The sequence below is a fragment of the Chamaea fasciata genome, unplaced genomic scaffold (genome assembly GCF_029207755.1).
Source record: "Chamaea fasciata isolate MVZ Bird 193981 ecotype frontalis unplaced genomic scaffold, bChaFas1.0.hap1 SCAF_1, whole genome shotgun sequence".
Classification (NCBI taxonomy): Eukaryota; Metazoa; Chordata; class Aves; order Passeriformes; family Sylviidae; genus Chamaea; species Chamaea fasciata.
The window spans coordinates 130,804,678-130,831,383 of NW_027094086.1; the positions used below are offsets into that span (position 1 = coordinate 130,804,678).

At 37.3% G+C, this 26,706-nt stretch overlaps 1 protein-coding gene across 3 annotated transcripts in view; it reads right to left on the bottom strand.

Annotated features, from left to right (window-relative positions):
* The window catches only part of CDK14 (cyclin dependent kinase 14), a 338,037-nt gene that overhangs the window by 182,635 nt on the left and 128,696 nt on the right, over nucleotides 1–26,706 (bottom strand). For all 3 annotated transcript variants that reach the window (XM_066197805.1, XM_066197794.1, XM_066197814.1), the window contains 2 exons: nucleotides 22,665–22,759; nucleotides 8,739–8,801 (listed from right to left, as the gene is read on the bottom strand). In XM_066197805.1, coding sequence (XP_066053902.1) covers nucleotides 8,739–8,801; nucleotides 22,665–22,759 — 158 coding nt within the window. The remainder of the gene's footprint in view (nucleotides 1–8,738; nucleotides 8,802–22,664; nucleotides 22,760–26,706) is intronic.

Here is a 26,706-nt window from a genome sequence, read left to right on the forward strand (position 1 = left end):
AGAAAGGATGCTTGCCAAGAGGACAGAATAATGATGCCTGATGGGCGCCTTTTTTAAGTCTTTCCATGATGGTAAAGAGGGATTTCCAAACTATTTTCTTTATTTGAGCTCTCTTTATTCATTTTGTATTGTGGGAATAGAGGATATTCTATAGGATATAGGTATCTGGCCCTGGATGCAGAAGTAGAAAGCTACACAGAACTAGACAGCTACAAACAACTTTTTAGTTTACAGAAAATGCACAAAACTCTTGGTTCTGCTCTCTTGGCAGCAAAAGACTGCAAAAAAGACAGATAATCTGGACCAGGAGTTAAAATTATTTCAGAAGAAAGCTGAAAGCAAGCCTGAATTAATGTGTCTTTCCTTCAGCAAGCTCATACTGCTCTATTAATATAGTTACTTTTGAAAAATAATACACAATACCACACAAGATTTATTATCACCCATCACTGATTACACAAATGCTCCTGCTTGCTCTATGTATCAAAACACACTGTCTGGGTATCACAAAATCATCTGAATTCCCAAGTGTGTATTCAGCATCAAACAAATCATATTTAGTCTTAATAGGCCATCAAATCTAAAAATACCAGTAAAAGAAACCAAACCTGGGATATCCCATCTCATGCATGCAACCAGTGAAGTTCTCCCTATCATCCAGAGGCAGTACAGGCTTCTGTAAATTATTGGCTATTTAAAAAGGTAAAAGAAGGTAATAAGTCACTACAGTGCCATCTCAAAGCCTTGGAAATAAACATAGCCAAACACATTACTCAGTTCCATTTGGGTTCACTAGACTGTTCAGGAGTTTTAGAACTACTTGTTTCAAGACAACATTAGAAAAAACTACCTGGTAATATGTACTATCACAGAAGCAATGCGAAATGTCCCTCTGTGACTTCTGCTGGCATGTGAAAAGTTCGTCAAGCACAATCTTTTTTATCGCTCTTGCTTTGATATTCATTTTCCTCTTCTCAACCAGGATAATAACCATGAGATAAAATCCAACTTTTCACTTCTATGTCCTGGGGAAATACTGGACTTTTTAGGTCAAAGCTTTGTAGACTCTGTTGCTAAAATTGTCAGAAGAAGTTGCAGGAACAAAGTATTGAGACAAATTTGCATCCCCACAAATAAGGAAAATCTGAATAAAAAATTTTTAGCTATTTGAATCTGCCCAATTTTCAGGATCATAGTAAGATTTATTTCACTAAAGGTTTCTCCTATCTGTCTTTCCTGGAATCAACTGAGTTCTCTCCAAAAGCATTTTAAAACAATCTACTCCAAAATGCATTTATAAAGGCTTCTAACTTGCTCCAACATTCCTTACACGAGAGCCTTACCAAGGCAATGTCACACAGAAATACATATGATACAGCCACTGGAAATGTGCATTGCATCATCGCTTACAAAATGTATATATACAGATTTTTCCACTTATTTCCAGCAGAACTGCAAAGGAAAGAGATTGGAATGTGTTAATTCGCTAACTTCTATTCTCTTTGATGCTCTTTTAATCATTTTTTGTCCCCTCTGGGTACTACTACAGTCATTTGCAATGAGGAAGGTGTGCTTAATTAACTGAGTATAAAGACACTCCCTTATGATCAGTTATAGTCGTCTGCTAATGTTCAGTAAGTAGAGGACTCAGGTTTTTTCTTCTGAATGGCAAAACTAAAAATAAATTCAATTCAATTGAATCTGCTTTTTTACCTTTCATCAACTCACATCCATGCTGAAGTAGGTCAGAGTGGCAATCGTTGCCTCACCGAATTTAAAAATTTTGAAGTGCTCTCCCTACAATATATATGTTTTCTTGCCATATGTGAATCGCGAAGATCATACAGACAATAAATTACAAATGCACTTACGAAAGTGACATTCTTCTAGCATGAATTTTAACATGCTAATGAAGATTCTTCATTAACTGTTCACAGTTGTGCATATTATCAAACCATTAAATGACAAGACTGACATGAAGTAGAGTGAAATGCAGATGCCATATTTAATGTCTGATAACTAAAAAGTCTAATTTAAATAATCAATTCTCAATGCCATGTGTAAAAGACGACCTTAATTAGGCATAACATTATTCTGTCTGCTGCACACCTGCTTGTTCACTGAACGTGGAATGAAAAATAGCACCTTCTCAACCACATTAAACAGCATCACTTCTTACTTAACATATCTGCTGAAATAGACTATTAATTCAACTTCACATCAACAGCATGACCAATTTTAGTGAGTAGGAGAGAGATTTCAAAAGCATGACATTAGTTTAGATTTGCTTCCAGTAACAACGGATAAATTTAAAAGGACCACCACAGCAGGTTTTCACCTCAAAGTCGAAGACTATTTTCTTCAAACCCCAGTGAGTCAGTGACATGAAAATTCATCACAGCTGGATCTACTACCACAGTTTAACTGCCCACGTCCCGTGCACCTATGTGTATGGCACCCAGTCTCCTGGTCAGACACCTCTACACACAGGTGCTCATGCACCACAGCTTCCCCTACACCATGTAACATGTCTTTGTCACATGGGATGCAGAACTTGCCACATAATCCGACATATGTCTACCCACAGAAAAGGGGGAACACAAACCTCCTGTCCATGCCACAGATGCTGATACACTCACACAATGGAAAGAAAACAGAAACAGGCGAGGGAAGTTAACAAGCGTTGTTAACACAGCCACAACCTAAAACCTAAAGCATTTTTATCCGACTTTTCAGATATTATGCTTTTCAAACAAGCACGTGGGTTTGAAGCTTACTATTAATAAATGTAGCTACTGCTTAGCAAGAGCCAGTATGAAATGCTCTGCTACTGCCAAGTTCAAACAGCTTCACTTAAGTGCAGTAAGCCTCATATGGATATGACACAGGAGCTGCCTAATCCTTGCATGTTCTGAATGCTTCCCTACCCTATGTGCTTCAGACCATCCTAAAGCTGTAATCAGTTCAGTGATAAATATTAATGTTTACAGAAGACATCAGATGACAACTACCCTATGTCTTTGACTCAGATTATTAATTTTCACATTAGTCATTAAATGCCAAAATTACTCATCTGACAAAAACAGATTGAACACTAAAAACTGCAACCATTAGTTAAGGACAACGTCCACAGTGCTGCAGTGCAGCGAGGAACACATGAATACCATAAATTACTAAGTTCCAGACATTTCAGATAATATAACAATCAGAGTATTTCAACATTTTCAATCCAATGTTATGGAGACCACCATTAAACCCTTAGTTTAATAAATTCAATATTTTTTTCATATCTGGGGTTTTTTTAACTGTGTAGTTGCTATAGAGTTGACTGACCTCTTCTTGAGCATTTAGCACAGAAAAATGTTGCAGCATCCCATTATGTGTCACTAATTACTATCGATTACACTCTTTTTAAAATATTTTTTAAAGTTTTAAGACAAACTAATTTTTTTGTTTTTTTCTGAAACATAAGCATATTTTTACAGAGATTATTGGGCTGCCCTAGGAAACTAAGTGCCCAAATCCCAATCCACATTTTGCCATACACCCTGACTTAGTATTGCAGTGATAAAACACATTTTAAAAGGTTCTGGTGGGGGTAGGGCCTAGTTACTTGAGGTTTTGCTTCAAAAATATACATCCATTATGCACAGAAGACTGCTGTGCCCTTCTTCCTAGGAGAATGGAAGGCTCAAAATTGAGATGGGTCTGACGTCTTGAAGGCTTCTGGGAAAAGGCTGAATATTCTTGTTGCCTGCATGCAAAGCTCAACAAGAGGGTCTGCCTATTTCTTCTTATCACTTTTTTGCCCTAGGAAGAGAAAAGGTGTCCAGGGAGAAGAACAAATCACTGCAGCAATATTAGACAGAATAAGAACAAACTGGAAGTTCCTTCCCCCTCTGGTCACAGCAGACTACAGGAGGCTTCCAAGTTGCCTGAAGTAAAAGATTTTGAGAGCAATTAAGAGACAGGGACAGTTTTTGTCTGGTTGACAATTCATTGTGGTGTTGTACGGATTAAGGAACAGTGGGTCAGAGGCAAGTGTCTTTTTATACTGCCAAAGATGGGGTTTTTTTCTGTCAGATGCTCACAGGAATCGATATTACCTGTAACACTGCAAATAGAAGAAAAAAGGCAGAGAGAAAAAATTCAGGATGCTTTCCTCAAAAGACTTCAGCTATCTCAAGGCAGCTTCACTAATTAAGAAGCAAATCAGCTTTCATTAATAGATTTATTTTTAAGGCAGGGATGAAAACAAGCAATGCAGGCATGACAGATGCAAGCCTTTGATCCACTTATTCTACCTGTAATAGGAGTTACAGTAAACAAACTCAACTATGAAATAAATGCATCAAGGCATAAAGATGAATTTATGTACATTACTGAGAATGTTATAATATGGAATAAAAGACACAGTTAAAATAAAGGTGATATTTCAAAGACTAGAAGAAGCTCAGAACAGTTACATTTTCACAGGACATGCTGAAATGTACAACTAAAAAGATTCTTAAATTATGAATTTTACAAAACCAGAGCCATTTATGAACAGCTGCAAACAAAGGCTCAGGAGAACCAAGAAGGTAAGACAAAAGACTGGTGGAGACAGCCCTGTACCAGACAGAAAGGGACATAAAACAGAATGGAGAACATTTAAAAAAAAAAAAAAATCACTGGTAGGGTCAGCTAGTTGCTCTGACCCATTAGAGTTTCTGCTGTAGAAAGCAATCCTGATGTTCCAGCTGAGCATAGACTATCTCTAAAAGCTGCAACATCTGTAGGAAAGAAAGTCAGAGGTACAGATTTCAGTAGTCTGGAACAGGAGGAACAGCACAGGGAGAGTCAGGAGCAAATCTTGTACCTCAGTTTGCAATAGCACATTTTGCAGCTCAGCAAGCACCACACGGTACACACATAAATCAATTCCTATTTCCTGCCATGGACAAGGCTGCAGCAGTAGCTTCCAGCAGAAACATGATTATATGTGGGGCCATGAATTTAAGAGTTATTGCTTGCCTTCAATTGTAGGAAAACTGAGAAAGACATCTTTTAAGCCAGACAAGAGAAGATGAGGCCATGCCTACTACACACGGACTTATTAACTGATTACCTTTTTCCTCAGCATCTCTAACTATATCACTGTACACAGCATACAAATATATAGTTACAAATAAATGGTAAACATGCAAGTTTGTTAGCTACCAAAGACATAAATAATTGTATATTTGGAGCTGAGGGAGTTTGCAGAATATATGGACTGAAACAACTGCTTTATGCCAATTTCCCTTCAAGCTGATAAAGATGTTTCAGGTACCTAACTGTGTTTATGTCATCAGAATAACTGGTTTAACATTACCAGGGATTGGCATTTTTAAAACAACATCTCAGCATCACACACAAACTCCTTGAAGGGTTTAAGCCTGATGTTATTTGTAGGACTTGTGCCTCCACCCATGAATTACAAAATCCTGAAGTCATTATGTGTCAATACATACATACCAATAAAAATGCTAAACCTAATACTTTGGGAAGCAATCTGGTTTTATTTGCCTAAGCATACTGTCGCTGGACTTCTACAACTGCCAGCTGAGACATTCTTCTTTATACTTCCACGTACTTACAATATCCTGCTTACTCTTTATTTAAAACAGTTAAGTGACAGCAAATAGCCTATTTAAAACCACAAAGAAAGGCAATGTCAAACACAATACCTGAGGGGACAACAATATGTGTGTCCGTCAAAGTAATTTAGATTTTTATTCTATTTATTAGTCTTCATTTAAAAGTAAGCCTGAGGGAACAAGCATTGTCTTTAGCTTCCAAATACAGAGCAAATTCAGAAATATAATTAAGCTGAAGATATCCTATAGAAGTCAAGATTCAAGTAAATAATGGCTTTGCATCTGCCTTCCAATAAAATACTGTTTAACTGGAACTACTGTACATATTCTTTGGAAAAAGAAAGATGTCTGATTATGTGGGTTTGTATTTATAATAACTGGCAACAAGCCAGAAAGGAATATCCATCAATAGGCAATACTTTCCTCAAGTACAAAATTAAAAGGCAGGGGGTCTTTTGTCATGCTGGGAGAGCATCAATGGCTTAATCCCACAGGTTAGCCACAGAGAGCCGAGACTAATTTATTGCTACTGGAATATAATTGCTCAACTGGAAGCTTTTAAAATGGATTTAGGGATCACATAACCACTGATTCTGAACAAACAGTGTCCAAAAGTCTGACCAAAAGTGAAATTACTGAAGGATCTCTAGAAAGAAAAGGCTGGCAGGGAGAGAAGGCTAATTAGTATAGCTCAGCTTAACCCTTAGAAACAGCTGCAGACCCAAACAGACAACTTTGTCCGGAAGCTAAAACCAAAACAAGGTGGCAAAGTCTCAGATCCCCAAATGCATAAGTCAACAAACTGAGTACAGCACAAAAAAGCATTAAAATGAAATGGTTATGGAATAACTATCTTACTTCCTCTGAAACAAAAGAGCAGTGCAAGCTTTTACTTTGGCATGCTGGTGAAGGTCTGGGAATTTTTAGCATACGTGACTGAGTTTCTGTCCTCCCAGCTGAAGAAATCACTCTCTTGGACTATTTTAAATTTAGCTTTGAGAGCAGGCACTGAAAATCCCAAGCAGGCTGATTCGTTCATTAATATGGTAGGACCTCAAATCATCATGCCTGGTTTTAGCAATTACGGTATGATTAAGGCTAGCCTTTGTTGCTAGCCTTAGCCTGGCAAGAGAGGCTACTAAATATATATAACTGATTTTCATCAACATTATTTAAGAGAAAAAAAGAGTTAATTTTCAATGGGATTGCTATGTTTTGTCTGCTGATTGAAGTTTCATCTGCTCCAACTTCCAAATTCTTTTTCTTTTCTCCCCCCTGCCACCTCTCACTTTTATCAATAATCCATTGGAAATTCAAAAATTTTGAACCAGAAGTACATCAGGATTCTGCACTTAGCCACTCAAATAAATATTTCTAATGTGCCTATAAGCTTCAAAGGTGTTGCTGAGCACTGTTAGATGGTACTGATAGCCACAGAAATACATGCAGAAAAATCTGAAAGGGAAATGCTGCTGCTGCAGTTCTCTCTGAGGCTCCCGTTTTAAAAGACAGGTATCTCAGGATTTAGAGGAGTGATGTACTAGCAAGCCGAACTATCTGTCTATATCCATCCTCTTCAAAGACAAGCTCACTGGGCCCTGGTGTGATGAAATAAAAGTACAATTATGTGAATTATTATGTCTCTTTTAGTGGGGAAAAATTACAGCTACAACTACTGCATATCAGACCTTGAGCTACACATCACGGCAGCCTTGCAGGAAGACTTTCAAATCTGAAGCAGCAGAAAGACTCTTAATAGCCAGTCTTCATTTACCCCAAAATTCAGAGAAATTAATGTAAAAGTATTCAAACAGGGAAATTAAACACAGCTCCCTTGTTTTAACAAGGACATTCAACACCTGAAACTGCTTAGGAAACTGATCAGGGAAGAAAGCTCAGAAGTTTCAGAGGTTGAAAAGTAGGACCTACCTCACCCCCTTTAGTGCCACACTCATGGTGTGTGTGCATGTTGGTTTTGGGTTTTTTTCCCAAATATATGCAGTAAGGAGGAATTTTCCTTGTGGTTTTTTTTTTTTTAACAGTAATTCTTATCTAAATTCATATGTTGTAGATGCTACGTATGAATTTAGATAAGAATTAGTGTTGTTGATGCTACTTTTCATTCAAAGAACACAGAAAATAAATGAAGCTATATGATGTGCAACAATGATCAGCTATTGCAGAAGAAAAAATACTTCCTCTTTTTAAAATAATTTTCTTTGTTTAAAACCAAACAGGCCTTCTGGCTTTTCCAGAAAAGAGAAAGAGTTTTCATGAACTTCTACCTTTCAGTAAGTTACATCCTGGAATAAAGTTCCCAGTATGACAAGTGAAGACTTAAACACTTCCAAAGTAGAACAACAGTAGGACTGATATCCAAGTGCAAGACAGTTGTAACAAATATCATTTGAGTGACCTATACACACACGACACCTTCTGCATGTCTGGTTGGCTTCCATTTGATGCTAAAATTATTTGGCTGACTTGCAAATAGTACCTGGATCGAGTCTAAACTCATCTATCTTTCCATTAAATCCTGCTAATAAACTCTCTCCTTCCTGTGTGATGATTCTCAGATGATCTACCTTAGAAGGAAAAAAAAATATTCCAAAGTGATATCAGCTATGAAAATGCTCTCATCAAGAAAGTGAGCAAAACAATTAGGGGAAATTTTATAGGTTCATATAAAAACCAGTACATTCAGCTAATTACAATTAATTACAGTTTCCTCAAACTTGATGAATGCACACTAACTCACCTAACTGTAGATTTAGCACTGACAGCCTAAACCATATTTACCTTGGGGTTTTAGGGCAGTATTGCCTTAAGAGCTAATGTTTGAACGGAGGGGAGGGATGACCAACACTCTTAACAGCATTCGCTAATATATTTTTGACTCTGAGTCAATTTTACAAACCTCAGAAATTCTACTGCAGGAATGCTCAAATACTTGAATTTGTAATTATTTTCAAAGAAAACAAATATTTAAAAATACAGTTCATATGCCAGGCATTTTCCCTTTAGCTAGCAATCGGTTTCCATGAAACAAATGACATGTCATTTTTTGCAAAGTAACTGCTACTGCATTTGCCTTGAATGTGTGCTCTTTTTGACTCTTACCTTCACATTCTCTGGATGAAGCCCTCCAGGGTGTTTGTCCATGTACTGACATAAATCAGTGTGCTAAAAGAAAGTCAGATGGAGAAAACTATATTAATATCCATATGACTGCAGCAATAAATACCCCTCTACTTAGGAGTGGACATAACAAATGGAAAATAAGATTTTTTTTTTCAGCCACATATGTGCAAACACACATTTGTACCTTTACACTCATTTTATTTAACAGCCTTGATAACGGATATGAATATTCAACAAATGCAAATTAATATTTTTTTCTAACACCCTGCATTTGGTAGATTAATTACCTGAATTTTAATATCATTCTAAAACTTGTAAGGACAGTATCACCATCAACACCACAAAGATAATATCCAGATAGAAGAGGAAGAACCTAAAGGGAGAAATCTCACATTCAACTCCCATTGCTCACGTTATAACATTGCCCTTTAAATACCATCTTATAACAATTCTACATAAAGATGGGTTAAAGGTTTAGAAAATAAAGCTGAAAGGCATTGCATATCAGGGTACTGAAAAAAGAAAAAAGAAGCTCAAAAAGAAGCACATACTGTGGACATGTAGAGCCATTAAATACAGATACTTTAGAAAAGAACTTAATGGAAAACTCAAACCTAAGTTCTCCCTTCACAGTTACCTATATTTCCGGCAAACATAGCATGGAATCTCTTCAGGAAAAAAAAAAAAAAAAAAAGAAGGCTTGCAATGAATAGATTAATGTTAATTTTTAATTAATAAATTTTTATAGTTTTTATTATGGAAACACTTTTCTCTTAATTTCTCTCTTACATTTCTACACTGCAGCAGCATGGTTTTAGCCAAGTGGCATGTTGCTTCTCTAATGTGCTTGCACAACTCAGCTTCTGGAATTATGTTCAGAATAAAAAAAAAAAAGGAAAAATATGCACTTGATTAACCAGCAAATACTCAGACTCTGTCTTCCACATCTGGTTTCTGAACACATCTGGTAAAAATCATCCAACATTCCTTGAAAAGCTACTTGGCAATACCTGCCTCACATACACAACAGCCCAACTAAATACAGGCAGTTTTCAAAGTGAGAGTTTTGGACAAAAGTTGCCTTCCACACAGCAGAATGGTGTCTCCATGCAACACTCCCCAAACCAGGAGGCATTCTTTAGCTTTCTTTTGCAGTGTAATGCAGATACATAGAGAGTTCACACCCAAGACACAGAATTTGTTCTGGCCACAACTATCTTGCATAGAAAGTCTCAGAATCCCGGAAACCTTGCAGAGTCAATTATGTTTCAACAGCAGTCTTTCGGCATTTGGTTTTTTCCCTACACACACAGGTGAGACACAGAGGAATATGTACCAAAACCTTCATTCAGATAGGGAAGAGAAATTGAATGTATTTTCTGTTCAAGTCTTTCAACAATTCGCTTTTATAAAACTAAGATTCCTCATAAAAGTAACTAAATATTATGATAAGAACTGTGGAAGCAACTTATAATGTTAGAGAACATTGCTCCCCACTTTAAAAAAAAGGTGGCAGCAAAGCAAAGGCAGCATCAGCTGCTCCCCTTTTCCAAGGTAGGGAGTGAATGCACATTGAATTAAACATTAGTACAGCCAGGATAACTGACAGTGCTGCAGAGACAGCTCTTTCTAAACCTGTTTTCCCTTTTGGCAGCCAAAGTGTCTGCTCCAGTGCTTGTGTGCGCAACTGACATTGAAGAAGACAACACGAATGCAAGTTTCAGGAAAGCATTAGAAAAGAAAACAAGAGCGCAAACTGGATGAAAGCAGTTTTTTAATGGTATTCCATGAAATTTGTACTATACAGATGGAGTCTTCTTCTTGCCGTATTTCAAGGTAGAAAACAACGTCCTTTCCCAAGTGGAAGAGTGGCTGCAAATACACCCTGCCGTACTCTGAGACTGGAGTCTTTGCTGTGCTCACCACCCTGATCTAATAAAATATATACCCTAAAGGAAAAGTCAGAATACAATTACAAATCAGCAATAACATAAAACTGTACTGAAACAAGGTACAAAGACAAGGAACAGACCGACCAATACACCTTTTACAGTCCATTCTGCACTGTCTCAGAGGGTCAGGCACCTCCCAGGGAAGCAGCATACTGGGAATGCAGTACAGAGACTTCCAAGTAATTGCACACATTCTGATCCCAAATGGACCGGGCTAGACCAATTCTGCTTCAAGCTAGCTTGTAACAGCTCTATCAGCCGTACTGTTAACCCCCAACACACATAAATCACCAAAGTAATACCATGCTGACAGAACATCTGATGTTTTAGTTTAAGCTTAAGATCCCATTAGTTCCTGCTCTTTACACTCCACCAGTTTACCCACACCTATATGTACAAGTATTCAATTAGCACTCCTCTGCTCAAAACAGCTACACAAAGAACAATAAGCAGACATAAATCAAGTGTCTATAGAGAAGAACTCAAAAGGTAGGAAAGTCCAGAATTAATGGGGTTTATCCAACCTTTTGTTTCTCCATTAAATGTATATTATAACTCCTAAAAGGTCTAATGTAATCACATACTTTTTTTTTTCTTCCTGGATTAGACATACTCACTGAACAGAAGGAGATACTTGATTAAAAAATAGCTGTGCTGTTTTACGCTTAAGGGGTTTTCTTCTGTTCTCAAACAGCTTGAAGAGTCTGGCTCTTTTACTACTTTGAAGACACAAATAATCTCACAGGTTTTCCTACGCTGCTTATTGCTATGGTATTGACATGCTTTACAAACAGAATAATTTCATAGCAATGCAGGAGACATAAGACATTACTTCCTTTAATCAGAGAGACAAAAAAAAATTCCTAAGAATCACTCATCTGGGCTTGAATTTTGACTTTTCAGAGTATTTGGCACTATTTTGTCCTCTGTGTTTTGACTGACTGTGGTGGTAATGAAAGATATTCTGGTCTTCAGGTGCATCCTTTTCCCCCCTGCCCCCCCACACCCTCTTCCTTTTTGCCGTCTTTGACGGGCAATGTGGTTTGTCCTAAGCTAAGAACACCTGGTGGACTTTGCAGAAGGAACTGTCTGGATGCTCTCATTCCAGTGATGGGGAAGCTGATATGTTGCTATTCACTTTGGTGCACACTGGCCTGAAAAAGTATATAAAATGCACTGGTAATATTTAAATAGATATTGACAATAAATCTAAACATAATCATCCACCTAATCATTGTGTCCTTCTCATGCCCGGCTCAGAGCCTTGTCCCTACTCTGCAACACTGGCTTTAGTTACCGATGTAAATGTGTAATGCTTTTGCAAGGGAGACTGAGAATCTCACGCTGAATAGCAAAAATCTGTAATGACAGCAATTTCAGCTGCTGATGACAATACAGCAGGGGTAGAACCCAGTTCTCTACACCAGTATTACCTAACTTGTCTTGAAATGATACTTCAAATAAGGCAGGAACCTCAGAAGACATCCTGGTTCCCACATTCACAAAAAATGAGAGAAATTCAGCAACAATCACATGCCTTCACCACATAATCCTCTGCAGAGCTGCACAACAGACACTTCCACAAGGGTGAAAAAAGGAGATTGCCCAGGCCATCTTTTTCTTATTCCTTCAATTATAAGAGCTTCAATTTCCCACTTCACTAACAAAACAGTGTTTTATGCAAAACCTGTTATGTTTTCAGTGAACAACTCTTATCTCTCCTCCCACTACTGGCTTCCCCAGAAACAGAAGTGAATAGCTACAATATTTGAAGTGAGAGACTAAAGATTTTGAGAAGAGAAAAGGAATCTTCAAAGACATAGCTCTTAAATACAATTTATGATTTTTCTGAAGCTTATAACTTGACCAAATTTGTGGCAATTTTCAAAATAATAGTCCAATGGTACCCACAGCACAAAGGCTACCCATCCCCTAAATTTCAAATTCATACTATATAGTTTGAATATTTAAAATAAGGGTCCTCCAGATAGAGATTCAAGATATTTTGGCCATTTTGGCTGAAAGTAAAAGTAAACATAGGTAATCTGAGGCAGACTTTGGCATTTTTGCCTTCAAATAATTGTATTTCACTACTGTGTGCCACAGCATGACTGCTCCAGGGCTGCACCTTGACTTCAGGGTTCTGGCACACACAACTACACCTTCAGGAAGGCCCTGTCCGGCCTTTTTGTTACCTTCTCTCAGTACAGTAAAACACAAATCCTTCTCTCAATGCACATCTCAAGTAACAAGGCCTCCATTAAGAAACTCATGACCCTTCCTGGGCTAGATGGAACAATTTCTAGATAGACCAGAGACTACACAGTGCTTCCTAAGATAGGGGATAGAAAATCCATTCTCAGCAATGCTGGTTCACCTAGTCTTGTTTCCAAACTAAATATAGAAACACATAAACCAATGCCCATTTTTGACTTAAATTAATTGCAAATACTTTCTTCCCTGTGATAGAGACTAGTATCACAACTCCTACAAGCATCTGAAAATGAGAGAGAGAATAAGCTACTTTTCCAAAATAACTGCTCATAGTCTTAACAAAAACCAACAAAGTCATACAAGAATTAAAAAAAAAAAAAAATGCACAGATGCTCAGACTCATTTTTTCCCCATACCATCACTACCATGACAACTCTACAAAAAGTATGATTTACTTATGAAATATTGTCTTCCAGACTCAGATGAAGAAATGAATTGATGAATTGGGGTTTTGATTCAAACTTGGGGCAGTGTATAATTGTATGAAGGTCATTTTTATTCAGCAAGACTCTGGTTTATAAGTAGACACATGTGTGTTTATGTTTGTGAGCATACTGTGTATAAGCATCTGCTGAAGGGAAAAGAATTCTGGCTGATATTTATACAGCTGAAGCAAGGTTTATATACATTACACATCCTAGGTCTGGAAAAGAGAGAGTATGCAAACAAAGGGGAAAAAAAAAGACAAATGTTGATGACTCTTCCCTTCTCCTCTTGAAGGAATTCTAATTATGAATAGATGAGTAAACCACAAGCTAGAAATGTCCTCAGACATGCTCTGTGCTTCACTTTAACATCAACTGTTTTGCTCAGCTATCTTGCTCAGAAATCAGACTCTGCTACCAAACACAAATGCGTTCAGACAAAGGGTGGGACGCTTTCTTTCAAAGGCATGGCTAGTGACATGAAATGATCTCTACTTTGCCCACCCTTCTCCATAATAATACTCCATAATAATAATGTGACTGTCATTCTCTTCTCATTAAATTAGTCACTTCGACTTCCCATGCAATACATTCTCTTCCCCTCCTCTTCCTCAGTCTTGATAAATCTCCATGTGACTCAGGCGTCCCATAATTCTGCCTAATTGGTTTCAGCTGTCATTTTTGAAGCTGGAATGCACGGAGAGCCCGGGGCTTGTGAATGGAACAGGAAGCACTTCCAACTTCATTTCCATCATGTAAAACCAGCAATGTGTAAGAACCCTCCCATTAAAACAAAACCGGGAGGATTTGGCTGCCGGCGATGCGGTCGTGCAGCAGACAGATTGTGCTGCTCCACTGAGGCAGCGAGGCTGTTGTGAGCCATTCCTCTCTGCTCAAAGGAGAGCACACATTATTTATGCCCTAGCAGCTTTCCTGACTAAAATACTCTCCCTTTTGTCACCAACAAATTCTTAAACCGATAATATAATTTACCAATAAAAGGATGGGTACCAGGAATATTTAAAGTGACAGGAGAACAAAAAAAAAGTTAATTCCTTTTAAATGGCATGTATCCTCTAACCTAAGCGCTCTGCAGATTACTGTGCCACAGTTTAAACTTATTTCATGTCACTGGTATCTTCAAAAGTGTCATAGACTCTCATTTTCATGTATTTCTGTGGCTTTCTAGAATTCAATCTTCTCCCTCTATGAGATGACACGGTGTTACCCATGCTAACAAAAAAATACCATGCAAGGTATCTCTGGGTGATACCTAACCAACTTCCAGCAAAACAGCAGCAGGCAACAGCACCAGCTGGGCTGAGCAGCAGGGGAAAGATCTATATTAGGGATTCAAGGAAGAAAATCTGCCCCACAAGACACTCATAATGAAAACAATTCTGCTAACAGATGTTTTTAGTGCCTTGGATTTCTATCACACTGTCAACAAAGATAAGTATACTTCAAAATACATGAACAATACTGTATAGAAAAGGAGACTAGATGCTGGGGGAGTACATAATGCAGATAGAAACATATCTGAAAATCCCACAGAGAAAAAGGGATACACAGTTGTCTGATTTTGGCTGTTACTAGAAAAGATAAATTTATTTATGGATACAAAGCCCCTGTTCATTTCACAGAGAATAATCTGGTTCCTTACAGACAAGTGCAACACACACCACTAAGGAAAAAATTACTGAATTAACTAAGAGATCTTCAACAAAATACAATTTTCTAAAGATGCCAGTTTATCCTCCTCCCTATTCTCTGTCCACCTTAATAATTCTATCAGCTTTGTCTTCTTAGTAAATCAGGTTAGGGAGACAAAACCCACTTAATTTTGTGAGATTATCTGAAGAAAAGAATGGCATTACAAAAAAAATAAGCAGGAACTCCTGTTTAGTGTGATCAAAACCTAGCACCCAGCTTGTGCAAACTGTGATGGACTTAGAGACCACAAAATCTACAGAGTTGAGACAATTTTTGCAAGCTCTAACACATGTGCCCACAAGGATGGGCATGTGCACTTTTTCTCTAATTTGTTATGTCACTGAGCTTCCACAACACTGACCACAATACACACATCTAACAAACAAACATAAACATAATAAAAATTTGAAGTTACAAAAACGTTTCTTGTTAGACCATGGAAGATACCCACAGGCTCATGGTGAGAGAACTTGCCCCAGGACCACGTAGGCAGAGCTCATACATGGCAGGGAGGCTGAAAATCTTTTACATCATAAAACTATAAACATAAAAATACCTGCAATTATTGATTTATTCATTCTGACTTCAGGACTTTTTACTACTTTATTTTGCCAGAATTGCTCATCCCAAGTTTCTGTTTTTAAAGATTGCATAAATGTATTTTGATCAATATGACTAAATTAGTACATAGCTACATACTTTGTTCAGGAAGGAAAAATCTATTTCTAAAATTTAGAATTATGGTAGTAAGTTCTGGACTGGTGGTTTGTTTGCTTGTTTGTTTGTTTGTTCAATCTGCATGGAATAAATCAGAGCTTCACATTTTAAGAGGAATTAAGACTTACAACCCATTTATTAAAGAGAGACTGTGAAAAAGTTTAATTAGACTGGACAATCTCTAGTGCAAATTGAGATACTGTCAGGTTTCACCTCAGAGGAACTAGGCAATGCCAGTTTATGACAGAAATAAAAAGATAAGGAATATGTGGGATGGCACCAGAACTACTGATGATAGAGGTGTGCATAAATCTATAACACAGAAAAAAATAATTACTAAAAAACCCAACCAAAAAACCAACACACACTAACAAACAAAAAGTGCACAACTAGGAGAATTTCTTTTTGTAAACATTTTTAAAGTAGTAAAATAAACTCATATTTTTTCTTCAATTCCTGACACAGGAAAGCAACAGCATATTAACTTCACTGAAAGACTGAAAGGGTTCATATTTTGCTGATAAAAATTATGATGCAGAAAGATACATTTAGAAAGGACTTAAAAATCATACCCATATTTACTATCAATGACAGAATTCCGTTGATTATTTGCCTAAACTCTCTTTTAAAAACTCACAGTATTAGACAAACCATCACCCTATAGTAGGTTCTTATGTGCTCTATTATTGTTAGCATGAAAGGGGCATTCCTTGAGTTTAATGTTTCTCTTCCTTACTGTAATTTCAGATTTTCTTTTTTTATCCTCTTTACCATTCACATAGAAATAGGTCACTGACTTTCTCTATGATATATTTAAAGGTTGTAACTGTCTCATCCTTTTTTTATCCCCAAATCTTAAGAGCCCTACTTACTTTGACTTTTCCTTAGAAGGCTTTATTCTTGATGTTTACTCATCCTTGTCTTTTTCCCCCTCAGGTCTCCAGCTGATTCATGTCTTTCTTGTGTGTACAAATTTACCCTTTAGGATGGTGGCCTTACCTGTATTAAGTAGAGTGTCATCACTGGCATGTCTACTATGCACATGCATCTTACTTACTACCTTAAGTCCGGGTTTTTAATGGACTGCAATGACACTTGAATTTTGATCTGTAATTAAGGGAAAAAACTAATTGGGATCTGTCAGAAAGTAGAATATCTCATGGGATCTCCAGTGTTCCATCCGTCAGCTCAACTCTGGATGTTTCTTATGCTTTGATTTTGTTGTGTATATTGTTTTGGGAGGTTTTTTTATACTTACATTGAATGCAAGTGTTAATACTTAATAAAAAGAAGAATAAATAATAGATAATAATTATTAAATGGTGCACAGCACATTTAACCAATATTTATCAACCATTAGTAAATTGTACAAAAATTGGTGATTCAGATACACATAGCATTCCAGTCTGTTGGATTGTAAATCTTGATTAATTTTATTAATACACCTATTCATCGGCATGCGCCCTCCATATGAAGGCTACACAACATCTGGAAATCCTGCAAAGACAGGATCACAGAATCACAGAACATGCTGAGTTGGAAGGAAGCCAAAAGGACCAGCAAGTCCAACTCCTGGTTGTGCGCAGCACCATCCCCAAGAGCTACACCACGTGCTCAAGAATATTGCATGAATAACATCTGCCCTTGCTAGACGTGTAAACTTCTTAGCCTAGCAGGAGTATTTTTATTTAAATTTAAATATAATTTTTTATTCCTTCTTTCCTACCATTTCCCATGTCTGGCAGAAAATTTACCTCTCAGCAAAGCACAAAACAATTTCCTCCTGAAATCCCACCTCAATCCCTCCCTACTGAAGCCTATTCTGTTTGCATTCACATAGAAATATAGGCACATAGGCATTTCCAGCCTAAACTTGGACATCAGCAGCAGCTGTCTCTGATCCGCTCATTAAAACTTGAAAAACAAGGCTTTCCCAAGAGCAGTATTCCCTTACTGCCTTATTGTCTCTTCCCAATAGTACGGGATTTCCTTTCTCTCTGTTTACTCTCAGCCTCCTTCTGTCATCTTTTTGCCTGCAATTTAAGCAATGCAACTTGAGGCAAGCATGGGGCACGAGGCAGGGTTACACTACAGGGGAATAGCTCCTTTTCTGGTCAGGGTAAACAGAAACTACTAAATTCATCTGCTTGCATGCTGGGAGCCCTCAGTGGCTCTGCTCCTTGCCAGGGAGGACAAGCACCTTCACAGTAAGCAAGGGTGGTGGAGGGACCTGGCTTGTTGCAGAGCTTCACTACCTTTCAGTTCTTGATCACCATAGCTGGACAGGCACCTCAATTTCAAACAGGAAGAAAATCACCCATCATTTCACTTTCACACCAAAATAATGTAGTTCAGTCTCCAAATAGGTTTCACTTTAAGTCAAGGATTAGAAGACCTCTCCTTCCTTCTTGTGCCCAGTTTCTCCCTATGTATTACACGTCACTGAAGGATCCCAGTGATAAGAGCTCAAAAGCAGCTCTGGGACACTACTGATTTTCCCTGCTCTCTCACCCACTAAAAAATGTGGCTTTTTTGGTTTGTTTTCACAATCAACCCATCATACCTTTAGTTTTAACATGTGCTCCCTAGTAAAATAAATAAAAATGGAAAAACAACAATAATGTTCAATCCAAATTATCAAAAGTTAAAAGAAATTGAAAATTTTCAATGGAAAATTTTTTCATCCTCACAGGTAATCAATTTTGCACATTTTCTTATATTATACTATGTAAGTATTGTGTAAGACAAATTTGTCCCAAGACAAATTCAAAATCTCAGCTGTGTAATTCTTAATTCTGATGAAGAGTATATATGTCAATTTGTGATAAGCCATAAAATGAGAAACTCACACCAATTTTTTTCTCAGAGGAAATGGGAGGGAAATGTAACTAATGAACTTTATTAAGTAAACTCATTGTATAACAACCTATTTTAGCTGCTGTAATGAAGCAATAAAAATTAAACATTCTTCTTTAATGGAAAGTAATTTTTAGAAGACAAAACATACACAAATACTAAAATAGGCAAGGCAATTGAAAATGCTTGGGTTTAAATTACATTATTAGATTACTCTGGAGCTTTTTCACTGTTGAGGCAGACATAATATTGCTCATTACTCATCCTTCCAATTATGAGTATCTCTTCTTGCTGCAAACCTAGCTCATAAATATTGAAACCATGATGTAAAGTATTGCTGTACAAGCTCACTTTTACATGCCAGGAATAGGACGAGCCGCTGGTTCATTTATTGATAATAATATACTTACATAATTATGCATAATACTAAAAACTTCATTATCATTCTACCAAGCCTGTAGCAAATACGTCTTGCTTAGGATAGCATTTCAGCAATTAAATGTTTCTAAATTCAGTCATCTTCCTTCTAAATAAACAAGTGAAGCAGCAAATGGTAGCAGCTAATGATCATTTTAGAGCAAACAGATGTGAACCCATCTTCAGAGATCTCCCAATATGTCTGAGATCTCACCTGTAAAATTCACCACCTCCTTGGGCAAAGCTGGCTGTGTCAGTGACACTTGCACTAAAGCCACAATCCCCATAAGATTGCCTAAACCAACACCTAAACAGAGCCTGGTGAGGAAGGGAACAAAACTTCTGTGAACAGTTGCACACCTCCACTGAACCGTAAAGCTGAACTGACCTTTTACTTTGGGAAGTCACTGCAGTCTCAGACTGCAGATGCAAAGTGTGTCAAAATTTTATTTTCGGGTCTTAACTTAGCACATCCCAGTTAATTATACAGAAATAATTTTCTTTCCCATTTATACATGAAAGACCATCAGCCATTCAGGTTTTGTAGAGGAAATTCCAAGCAGCTCATTCTCAAAACTCCCCAGGTAATAAGCAATGGCTCTCAGTCATCCAGAGATAAAACTGAGCTCTAAGCATCCTCTGCAATACGCTGATGTAAGAGTCAACAAAGAACACACAGAAATTATGCCTTTGTAACAAGGTACTGTATTCTAAACTACTTTTGACTAAGTTCTGTCATTCAAAAGGAGTAAGCTCCCTTTCTCTTCTTCCACATAAATGTACAGCTCCACATTCACCACCAAAATGTTTATATGAAGAATATAAACTTGAACTGTCAGACAGAATTTTTAAAGATTGCCTTTTCTTGGCTTTGCAGACCACCAAGCTTGAAGTCAAAAAACTGTCATGTTTTCATCTGACAGACATACATACTGGAAAAAAAGCTAATTTGAGGGTCCCAGAGAATTTAAAGACTGATATATTCCCTTTCAGAGGGTATTCTGCTTTCAGCATTTCACTTATTACCATAATGCATTTTGCAATGAAAGATGCCGCATGAAATTCAATTTCATTCTATTCTTTCAGGGTCAATGCTGAAACCAAATACCTCTGATAACCTCAGACATTTCACCAGTATTATTTTCCCAACCTAGCAACCCAAAGTTTTCATTTTCTGCAAACTCTCAGATCAATAACTGTTCATTCCTAATTTAGTCATGATATCTTTTATTATGTTTGAAAAGGTCAGTAGTGATCAATGGCAATAATGTATCAGTTCCATGATATCCCTTTATGAAATAAGTAAAATTCAATCCCTTTTAGGTTAGGATTCAGTCATTCAAAAATGTACACCCCCATGTAATTTTAATCACGTGAATATTTTGACTTCTTTCAGTGCAAATTACTCATATGATTGAGCTAAACCACATACAGGTGTTAAAATAACAACAAAACCAGCCATTACATATACAGAGCTCAGTAACACCAATTATACAGCTAGATTGCATACTCAACCAGCCAAAATTTGTACATTTAAATGAGCAACTGTAATTTTTGCTTCTGCACATTCTCATTATGCACTGAATGGAAGCTTTCTAACCAAAGGAACAAATGAGATCCTTGCAATCATGCAATTAAAACCTGTATCATGCACACCCACAAGAATTCAGTTCAGGTTAGGAGGCCATTCTCAAGCATTATCAGATAGCATTCACTGTTTAATCAGACTACAGCTTTACATTTCCGAACAATGAAAACAGACTTTTGTTAAGAAATTCTGTCAATTCAAGGCACAGGGGCATGTTATAATGTCATTATTATGCAATCTTTAGGCTGTTTGGAGAGAATAAAGTATCCTTCCTTTCTTCCCCAGCAGCACCTTGAGAGACTGCCTACCAACTTAAACACTAAAATATTACTTGGATCAGTTGCTAGAAACCATTACTAAATGAGATTCTCAAACAGCCTCAATGGCCACCAAACACCATGGGAACCAAAATGTGCAACCACCAGCAGGGTTGGTCCCTTGTTGAAAAACAGCTAAGTGAATCCAGAAGAATGTGCCACTGCATGAAGCTTAATCTGTGTCTGTACATGGCTGGGAGCCAGAGTTGTAAACAACCTGCCGAAACAACCTTACTAGATAGAAAATCCAGAAACTTGCATCGGTCTAATAAGCAACATGTAAAATCCAGCAATTTGAAATTAGTGTAATAGGCAAACCCATCTATTTTAGTGAGAAACTTATTCTGTACATCTAATTTCTCAACCAGCTCCAAAGAATTACAGCTAAATACAGCTGCTGATAAATGGGACTACAAAATGTATTCATGTAAAGATATGCAAGTAAGTGTACACTGACCATTACATTAAATCAAGTATCAAGGCTTTTCCTATGTTAATTCAGTGCGTAAGTCAGCAGCAGAAGAATTACTGATTATAAGAAAATTAATTAAATTTTTATTACTGTTCCAATACCTGAGGTAAAAAAAAAAAAACTGTATCAAATGCTCTGCAGACTGCTGCAGCTGAATACCCTCACCCTCACAATGTAGCACATTTACGTAAATACACAAGGTGAACGGCTTCTTCAGACAAGATTCTGTGATGCTGTGTGCATTAGCATGTAAAAATTAAGGCCTGCCCCCAAGAAATACACAAAACAATTCCTGTCTTAAGCAGGGATGTATTTGGAGTAATGCTGGCAATCACTGTACTTTATAAACACAGTGTCTCACAGACTACAATACAATGACTGATATGATACTGAAAATCTAACGGTATTGAAACTCATTTGTCTCTTTTAAATTACATGCTCTTGGACCCATCTGTGAAAACTGGGAGGTTAATTATGATAGTACATTGCATAATTCCACAGCTAAATGCTAAAGTAGTTCTACATAAATGCCATATGTTTGTCTTAGAAAAACTAAAAAGATTAATTAGGAGGCCAAGGCCAGTACTTTGGAAAGTAATACTCTCAACACAATTAGATCCTTACATTGCCTACTATGTAAATTGAAGTTTTAATTAATAGTTAAAGCATTAGTCATGGCAAATTTAAAAACATCCCAAATTCTAAATTGCATGTACCAGACATTGTTTTACTGACACTGCTTATATAAAGACGCTCTGCACAAGCCAATCACAAAAAAAAAATTAAACTTGATATATGCTTTTCATTACGGAGCATATACCTGTTAAGCATTTCAGTCCTGACCTCTCTACACTATTCTCACCTATTTAAAGTTACCTGATCACATCAACAAAGAAAAAGCTCCAACAAACCAACCATAACTAGGAAGCAGAGTAAGTATGAAAAGTCCTTCAAGAGCCCTATCAGCCATTTCTCCATCTCTGAATCTGGTTTAGCCCAGCTTTCCACTTTTAACTGACTGCACTAGAAAGCAAAATCTCTTACAACCATCAGTCTCCCGAATGAAGTAAAGGGTTATTTTGGCCTGACTCATAGACCACTGATGGTAAAGAGCATTTCCACAAAATTCAATACATTCTGGACAGTACCTAGAACAAACAGTCACTTTACTCACCACATATTCAAACACAAGTGTCAAGGTCTCCTTGGTGTGAATGATGTCATGAAGCAGCACAATGTTTGCATGTTTCAATCCTTTCAAAAGAGAAGCTGAAAAGCAAAACATACATGTTATTTTAAAGAGTATCCAGATATTTTATATTGATTTTCTCTCTTTTTTCAGTGACTTAAATGAGCTTCATAACCTGGCAACCAATAGTTGTACTTTAGTATCTTCTATGTTCATGAGTTCCACACATCCAGTTTTTGAAGATCACACCTTCCCATTCAATGCTATTTTCTCCACCTTGCTGGTCAAACTCAGTCTCACTCTGAGGCCAAAATGAGCTGGAGCAAGAGATGCTTTCTTTACACAGCCTCCTCTAAGTGAATCACTCATGTCTGAGCAACCAGACAACAAGAGCACTCCTACACTCAAAGGTATTTTTTTTGTCTCAGATAAAAGTCAAGCATGTCTTTTCAAAATATAATCTTTCCTATCCAACACAACAGAGTTGCTGTCTAAATTAAGTGCAGCATCTATCCTGAGAAACGGGTTTTAAGCAATAATTCTCCTTTCTCTCAAATATAACAGAGATTTAATGAATCATTTGTATTAGCCCATGAGAATAAATACATGGCATTGTCTCACTATATCTTTAAATGGTACTAGCTCATGTCTCCAGAAAAGACAAAGACTTATCTAGTGAACTTTCAGGTAATCTCCTTCACTAATTTTTTTTGCAACCTAATACATATTTAATGTTCATTCCATATTACATATTTAATGTTCCACAAGACATGGCATATTTTAGCAATATATGCTGACAAGCCATGTGTTGTTAACAATGTCATTCTGTCATCAGTGCCTTGTCATCTCATGCATACATCTGAGCAGGACTATCAGTCACCCTAGCAAGTAAATAATAGATACAAAGACATGCAAATGAGTGACATATTTCTAAATTGAATAATGTGGAACTTTCTTCTATCACCCCCCTACTTTTGTCAAGGAAAAAAAATGAAAGACCAAATGTGTGTCTCAATCCTTTACTGTGCAAAAAGGAAACTACAGAGCTTCCACAGCACTGTTTACCCCTTGCTGTCCTATTCAGGGTTTTCCATCGGGCTGAGCTAACTCCAGGAGTCATGTGGCTTTGAATTAAGATAAGTACATATCATCTCTCATACTGGTCTTCGGGAGATCAATCTGACAAGTTAATCACTCTTAGGAAGCAACACAAAAGCAACATGGCATCTGGCTACATCAGTGCTCCTCCACAAGCATCCTTAGCATCAAACTCTGGAGTTCATCCTAGGCAGAAGGCAGACAGCAAAGAGGAAAATATCATAAAGCTGCTTCAAAGAGAGTATCATCACAGACATCATGAAAACAGGACTGCAAACCTGCAAAAAAGCTCTGTGACCAAGAATGAGGCAACCCTACATCCTGGCTGAAGAGGTGAGAAAAAAAATTTCAAAAGAACTTGCTTTGGCCTGCACTCCACAGCTTATGCAATTTAGGGAGCCAGCACAGAGGAGTCTTTCCTGTGCTCTGATTTTGTTGCCACTGAGCTGTAAAACAGTTACTGTAAATACAAATAAGAATTTTAAGCATTTAATCAGTGCACACCCAGAAACTGTTAATATTCCACAAATTAAATAGAGGCCTTTCTTGGAAAGGGAGAGCTGTGAGCAATTTTCATGGGATCCTCGTCTTGGAACTTGGACAATTTCTTGGAACTAAAGCTCAGAGAGATTTGGAAATGTTTGGGGTTTTTTAAAGACAATGATGAGAAATTGCTACTGGAAAAAGGTATAGATGCAAACAAAAGATAAAGAACAACTGTTTTGAAAGGTACCTCCTGACAGAAGCAAGAACTTTTAACCCAAGGAAACATTAAGAAGAGCTCACCTGGAGTAACAGGTTTTTAACAGCTCTTTTCTCAAACCTTATTGAACAACCATACATTCACAGACACCTTCCTCCTAGCAGAGCCTGTGTTGAACTTTAACAGTATTTATGACCTCTGTCAGCTTTTGCTGTTCAGATCATCACCTGAAACCTTTAATTCCTCTAGTTGGCCATTACTTTGTTGCTAGAATCTTTATATGGGTCATTAAAACTTAAACAGTACATTGAAAGCAGCTTACCTCGAGGTCTTTGCAAATACTCTTTCCCCTTCAGTCCCCTCCACCACTCTTATTTATCTTCTCTAATATCCAATTCTCCCCTTTTACAGCCTCAGTAATCAGCATCTGCCATATATTACAAGAACTACACCTGCAGGGGGAAATTTCTGTCTCCTCCATTAGTGCAAGTGAAATACAGTAGGTAATATAGCACAGAGCGCAAAATCATCTTAATTGCACTAATTTTACACTACAGAAATAAGCAATTATGCTATCAATTTATGAGAATTTTGTGAAAAAACAAACATAACTGGTGAAAGTAAGAGAATTGCCCCACCTATTCTTCTGTCAGGACTTACCATTAAGATTGCCTGTCCTGTGAAAACACTGTTTTGTTTCTTTAAAAAAAAGGGAGGGGGGGAGGAAATGAAAAAGAGAAAAAAAAGTTGTCTGAAATAGGAAAGCTATTTCTTCTCCCACAGAGTACTTTAAAAACAAAATGAAATATGAACCATAATATGGAGGTTTTTTTCCAGAAAAACAGCTTTTCAGAACAAATGACCTATACACCTCCTCTTTTGGGCAGGTTTTTACTCAGAGGCGATAGAACTTTGAAGGAACTCCACTAATTCAAAGACAAAACCCAAAAATTCACATCCAAAAGAACAAAAAAGAGTCCAGAGAATCTGTCAGCATCAACTTGACACAAGGCTGACTTTACCTTTGAAGCTGCCAATGCAGCTGCTACTGGAGCTCAGTGAGAAGTCAGGTGCTGCTGTGCCTGGTGTTACTTCTAGAACAAAATAATTCTGTCAGAGAAGGCCATCTCCATCCAGTGATTATTACCCACAGATTTCACGTAGAGTTGCTTTTCTTTTAAGACAAAAAAACTAAAATGTTGTTGAAAAAGAATAGCAACATCTCACAGAAGTGGGACCAATGTACCAGCACTCACTGTATTCTTAACATGTATTTTTAATAACAAAATTATACAATGCTGCCTCAAGAGTACTGGCACTCTTTTTTTACCCTTGGTATGAAATGTAAGATAAACAGATGGCAGCACTTTTAATTAATTTCTCCTAAGAGTTCTGAGAAGGTACAGCAGCAAGGAATGTTAAAATTAATTTTTAAAACACTTTGGACAAAGTATTATATGAGTTTGAATGGCCAGATGCTTGTTCTGTCACCTGTGTTTGCACAGTCCCACACAGCAAATTCTAAGAGGGAAGGTGAATTGTTGGCATACTTCAACAATTAACAGCATCCCAGATGATAATTCCTGTGACTTTTACACAAGCTCATGATCTGAGTCGCTAAATGTACCAACACTCCACACTTTCCATCAAGGGCTAATAACCATATTTGCATACTTAAAGGAAACACATTGCATTTGCTTGAATAACCATCACAGGCTTCGCTTCCAACAAGGGGATGCTCTCATCTATTATGAGCTCCTGGCAAGCTGCCATATCGCTTGTGCTGGTCAAGGAGGTTCTTGCTGTTCCCAGATGAGCTGGATTCTAAAGTACACTCACTCCACAAGCAAGGCAAGCCAGATGGACTGCAGCCAACTCTTACCCAAAACCTGAGTAGCATCAGTAAATCAGGGCTTCACTCCCTGCGGGGTTTACGGCATCAACTCAAGCCTGACACTCCATTAACAAAGCCTTGTGACTTTTAGATCAGCCTCGGCTTGGGAGTGTTTTGAAAAAGGCTATTCCCATATCTCATAAAGTAATGTTTCACAGCTATATGATAAATTCAACAAAAGCAATTGTTACTATTGACTACCAGGTCATATGGAAGAACATTTCACTAGCAAAGCTAGTAGTTTGGGACATGGTAAGTACATTAAGCTTGAACATTAATTATGGTCCTTTGATCATCCATTCAGTCTTTCAATCCCTGACTATTATTCTACT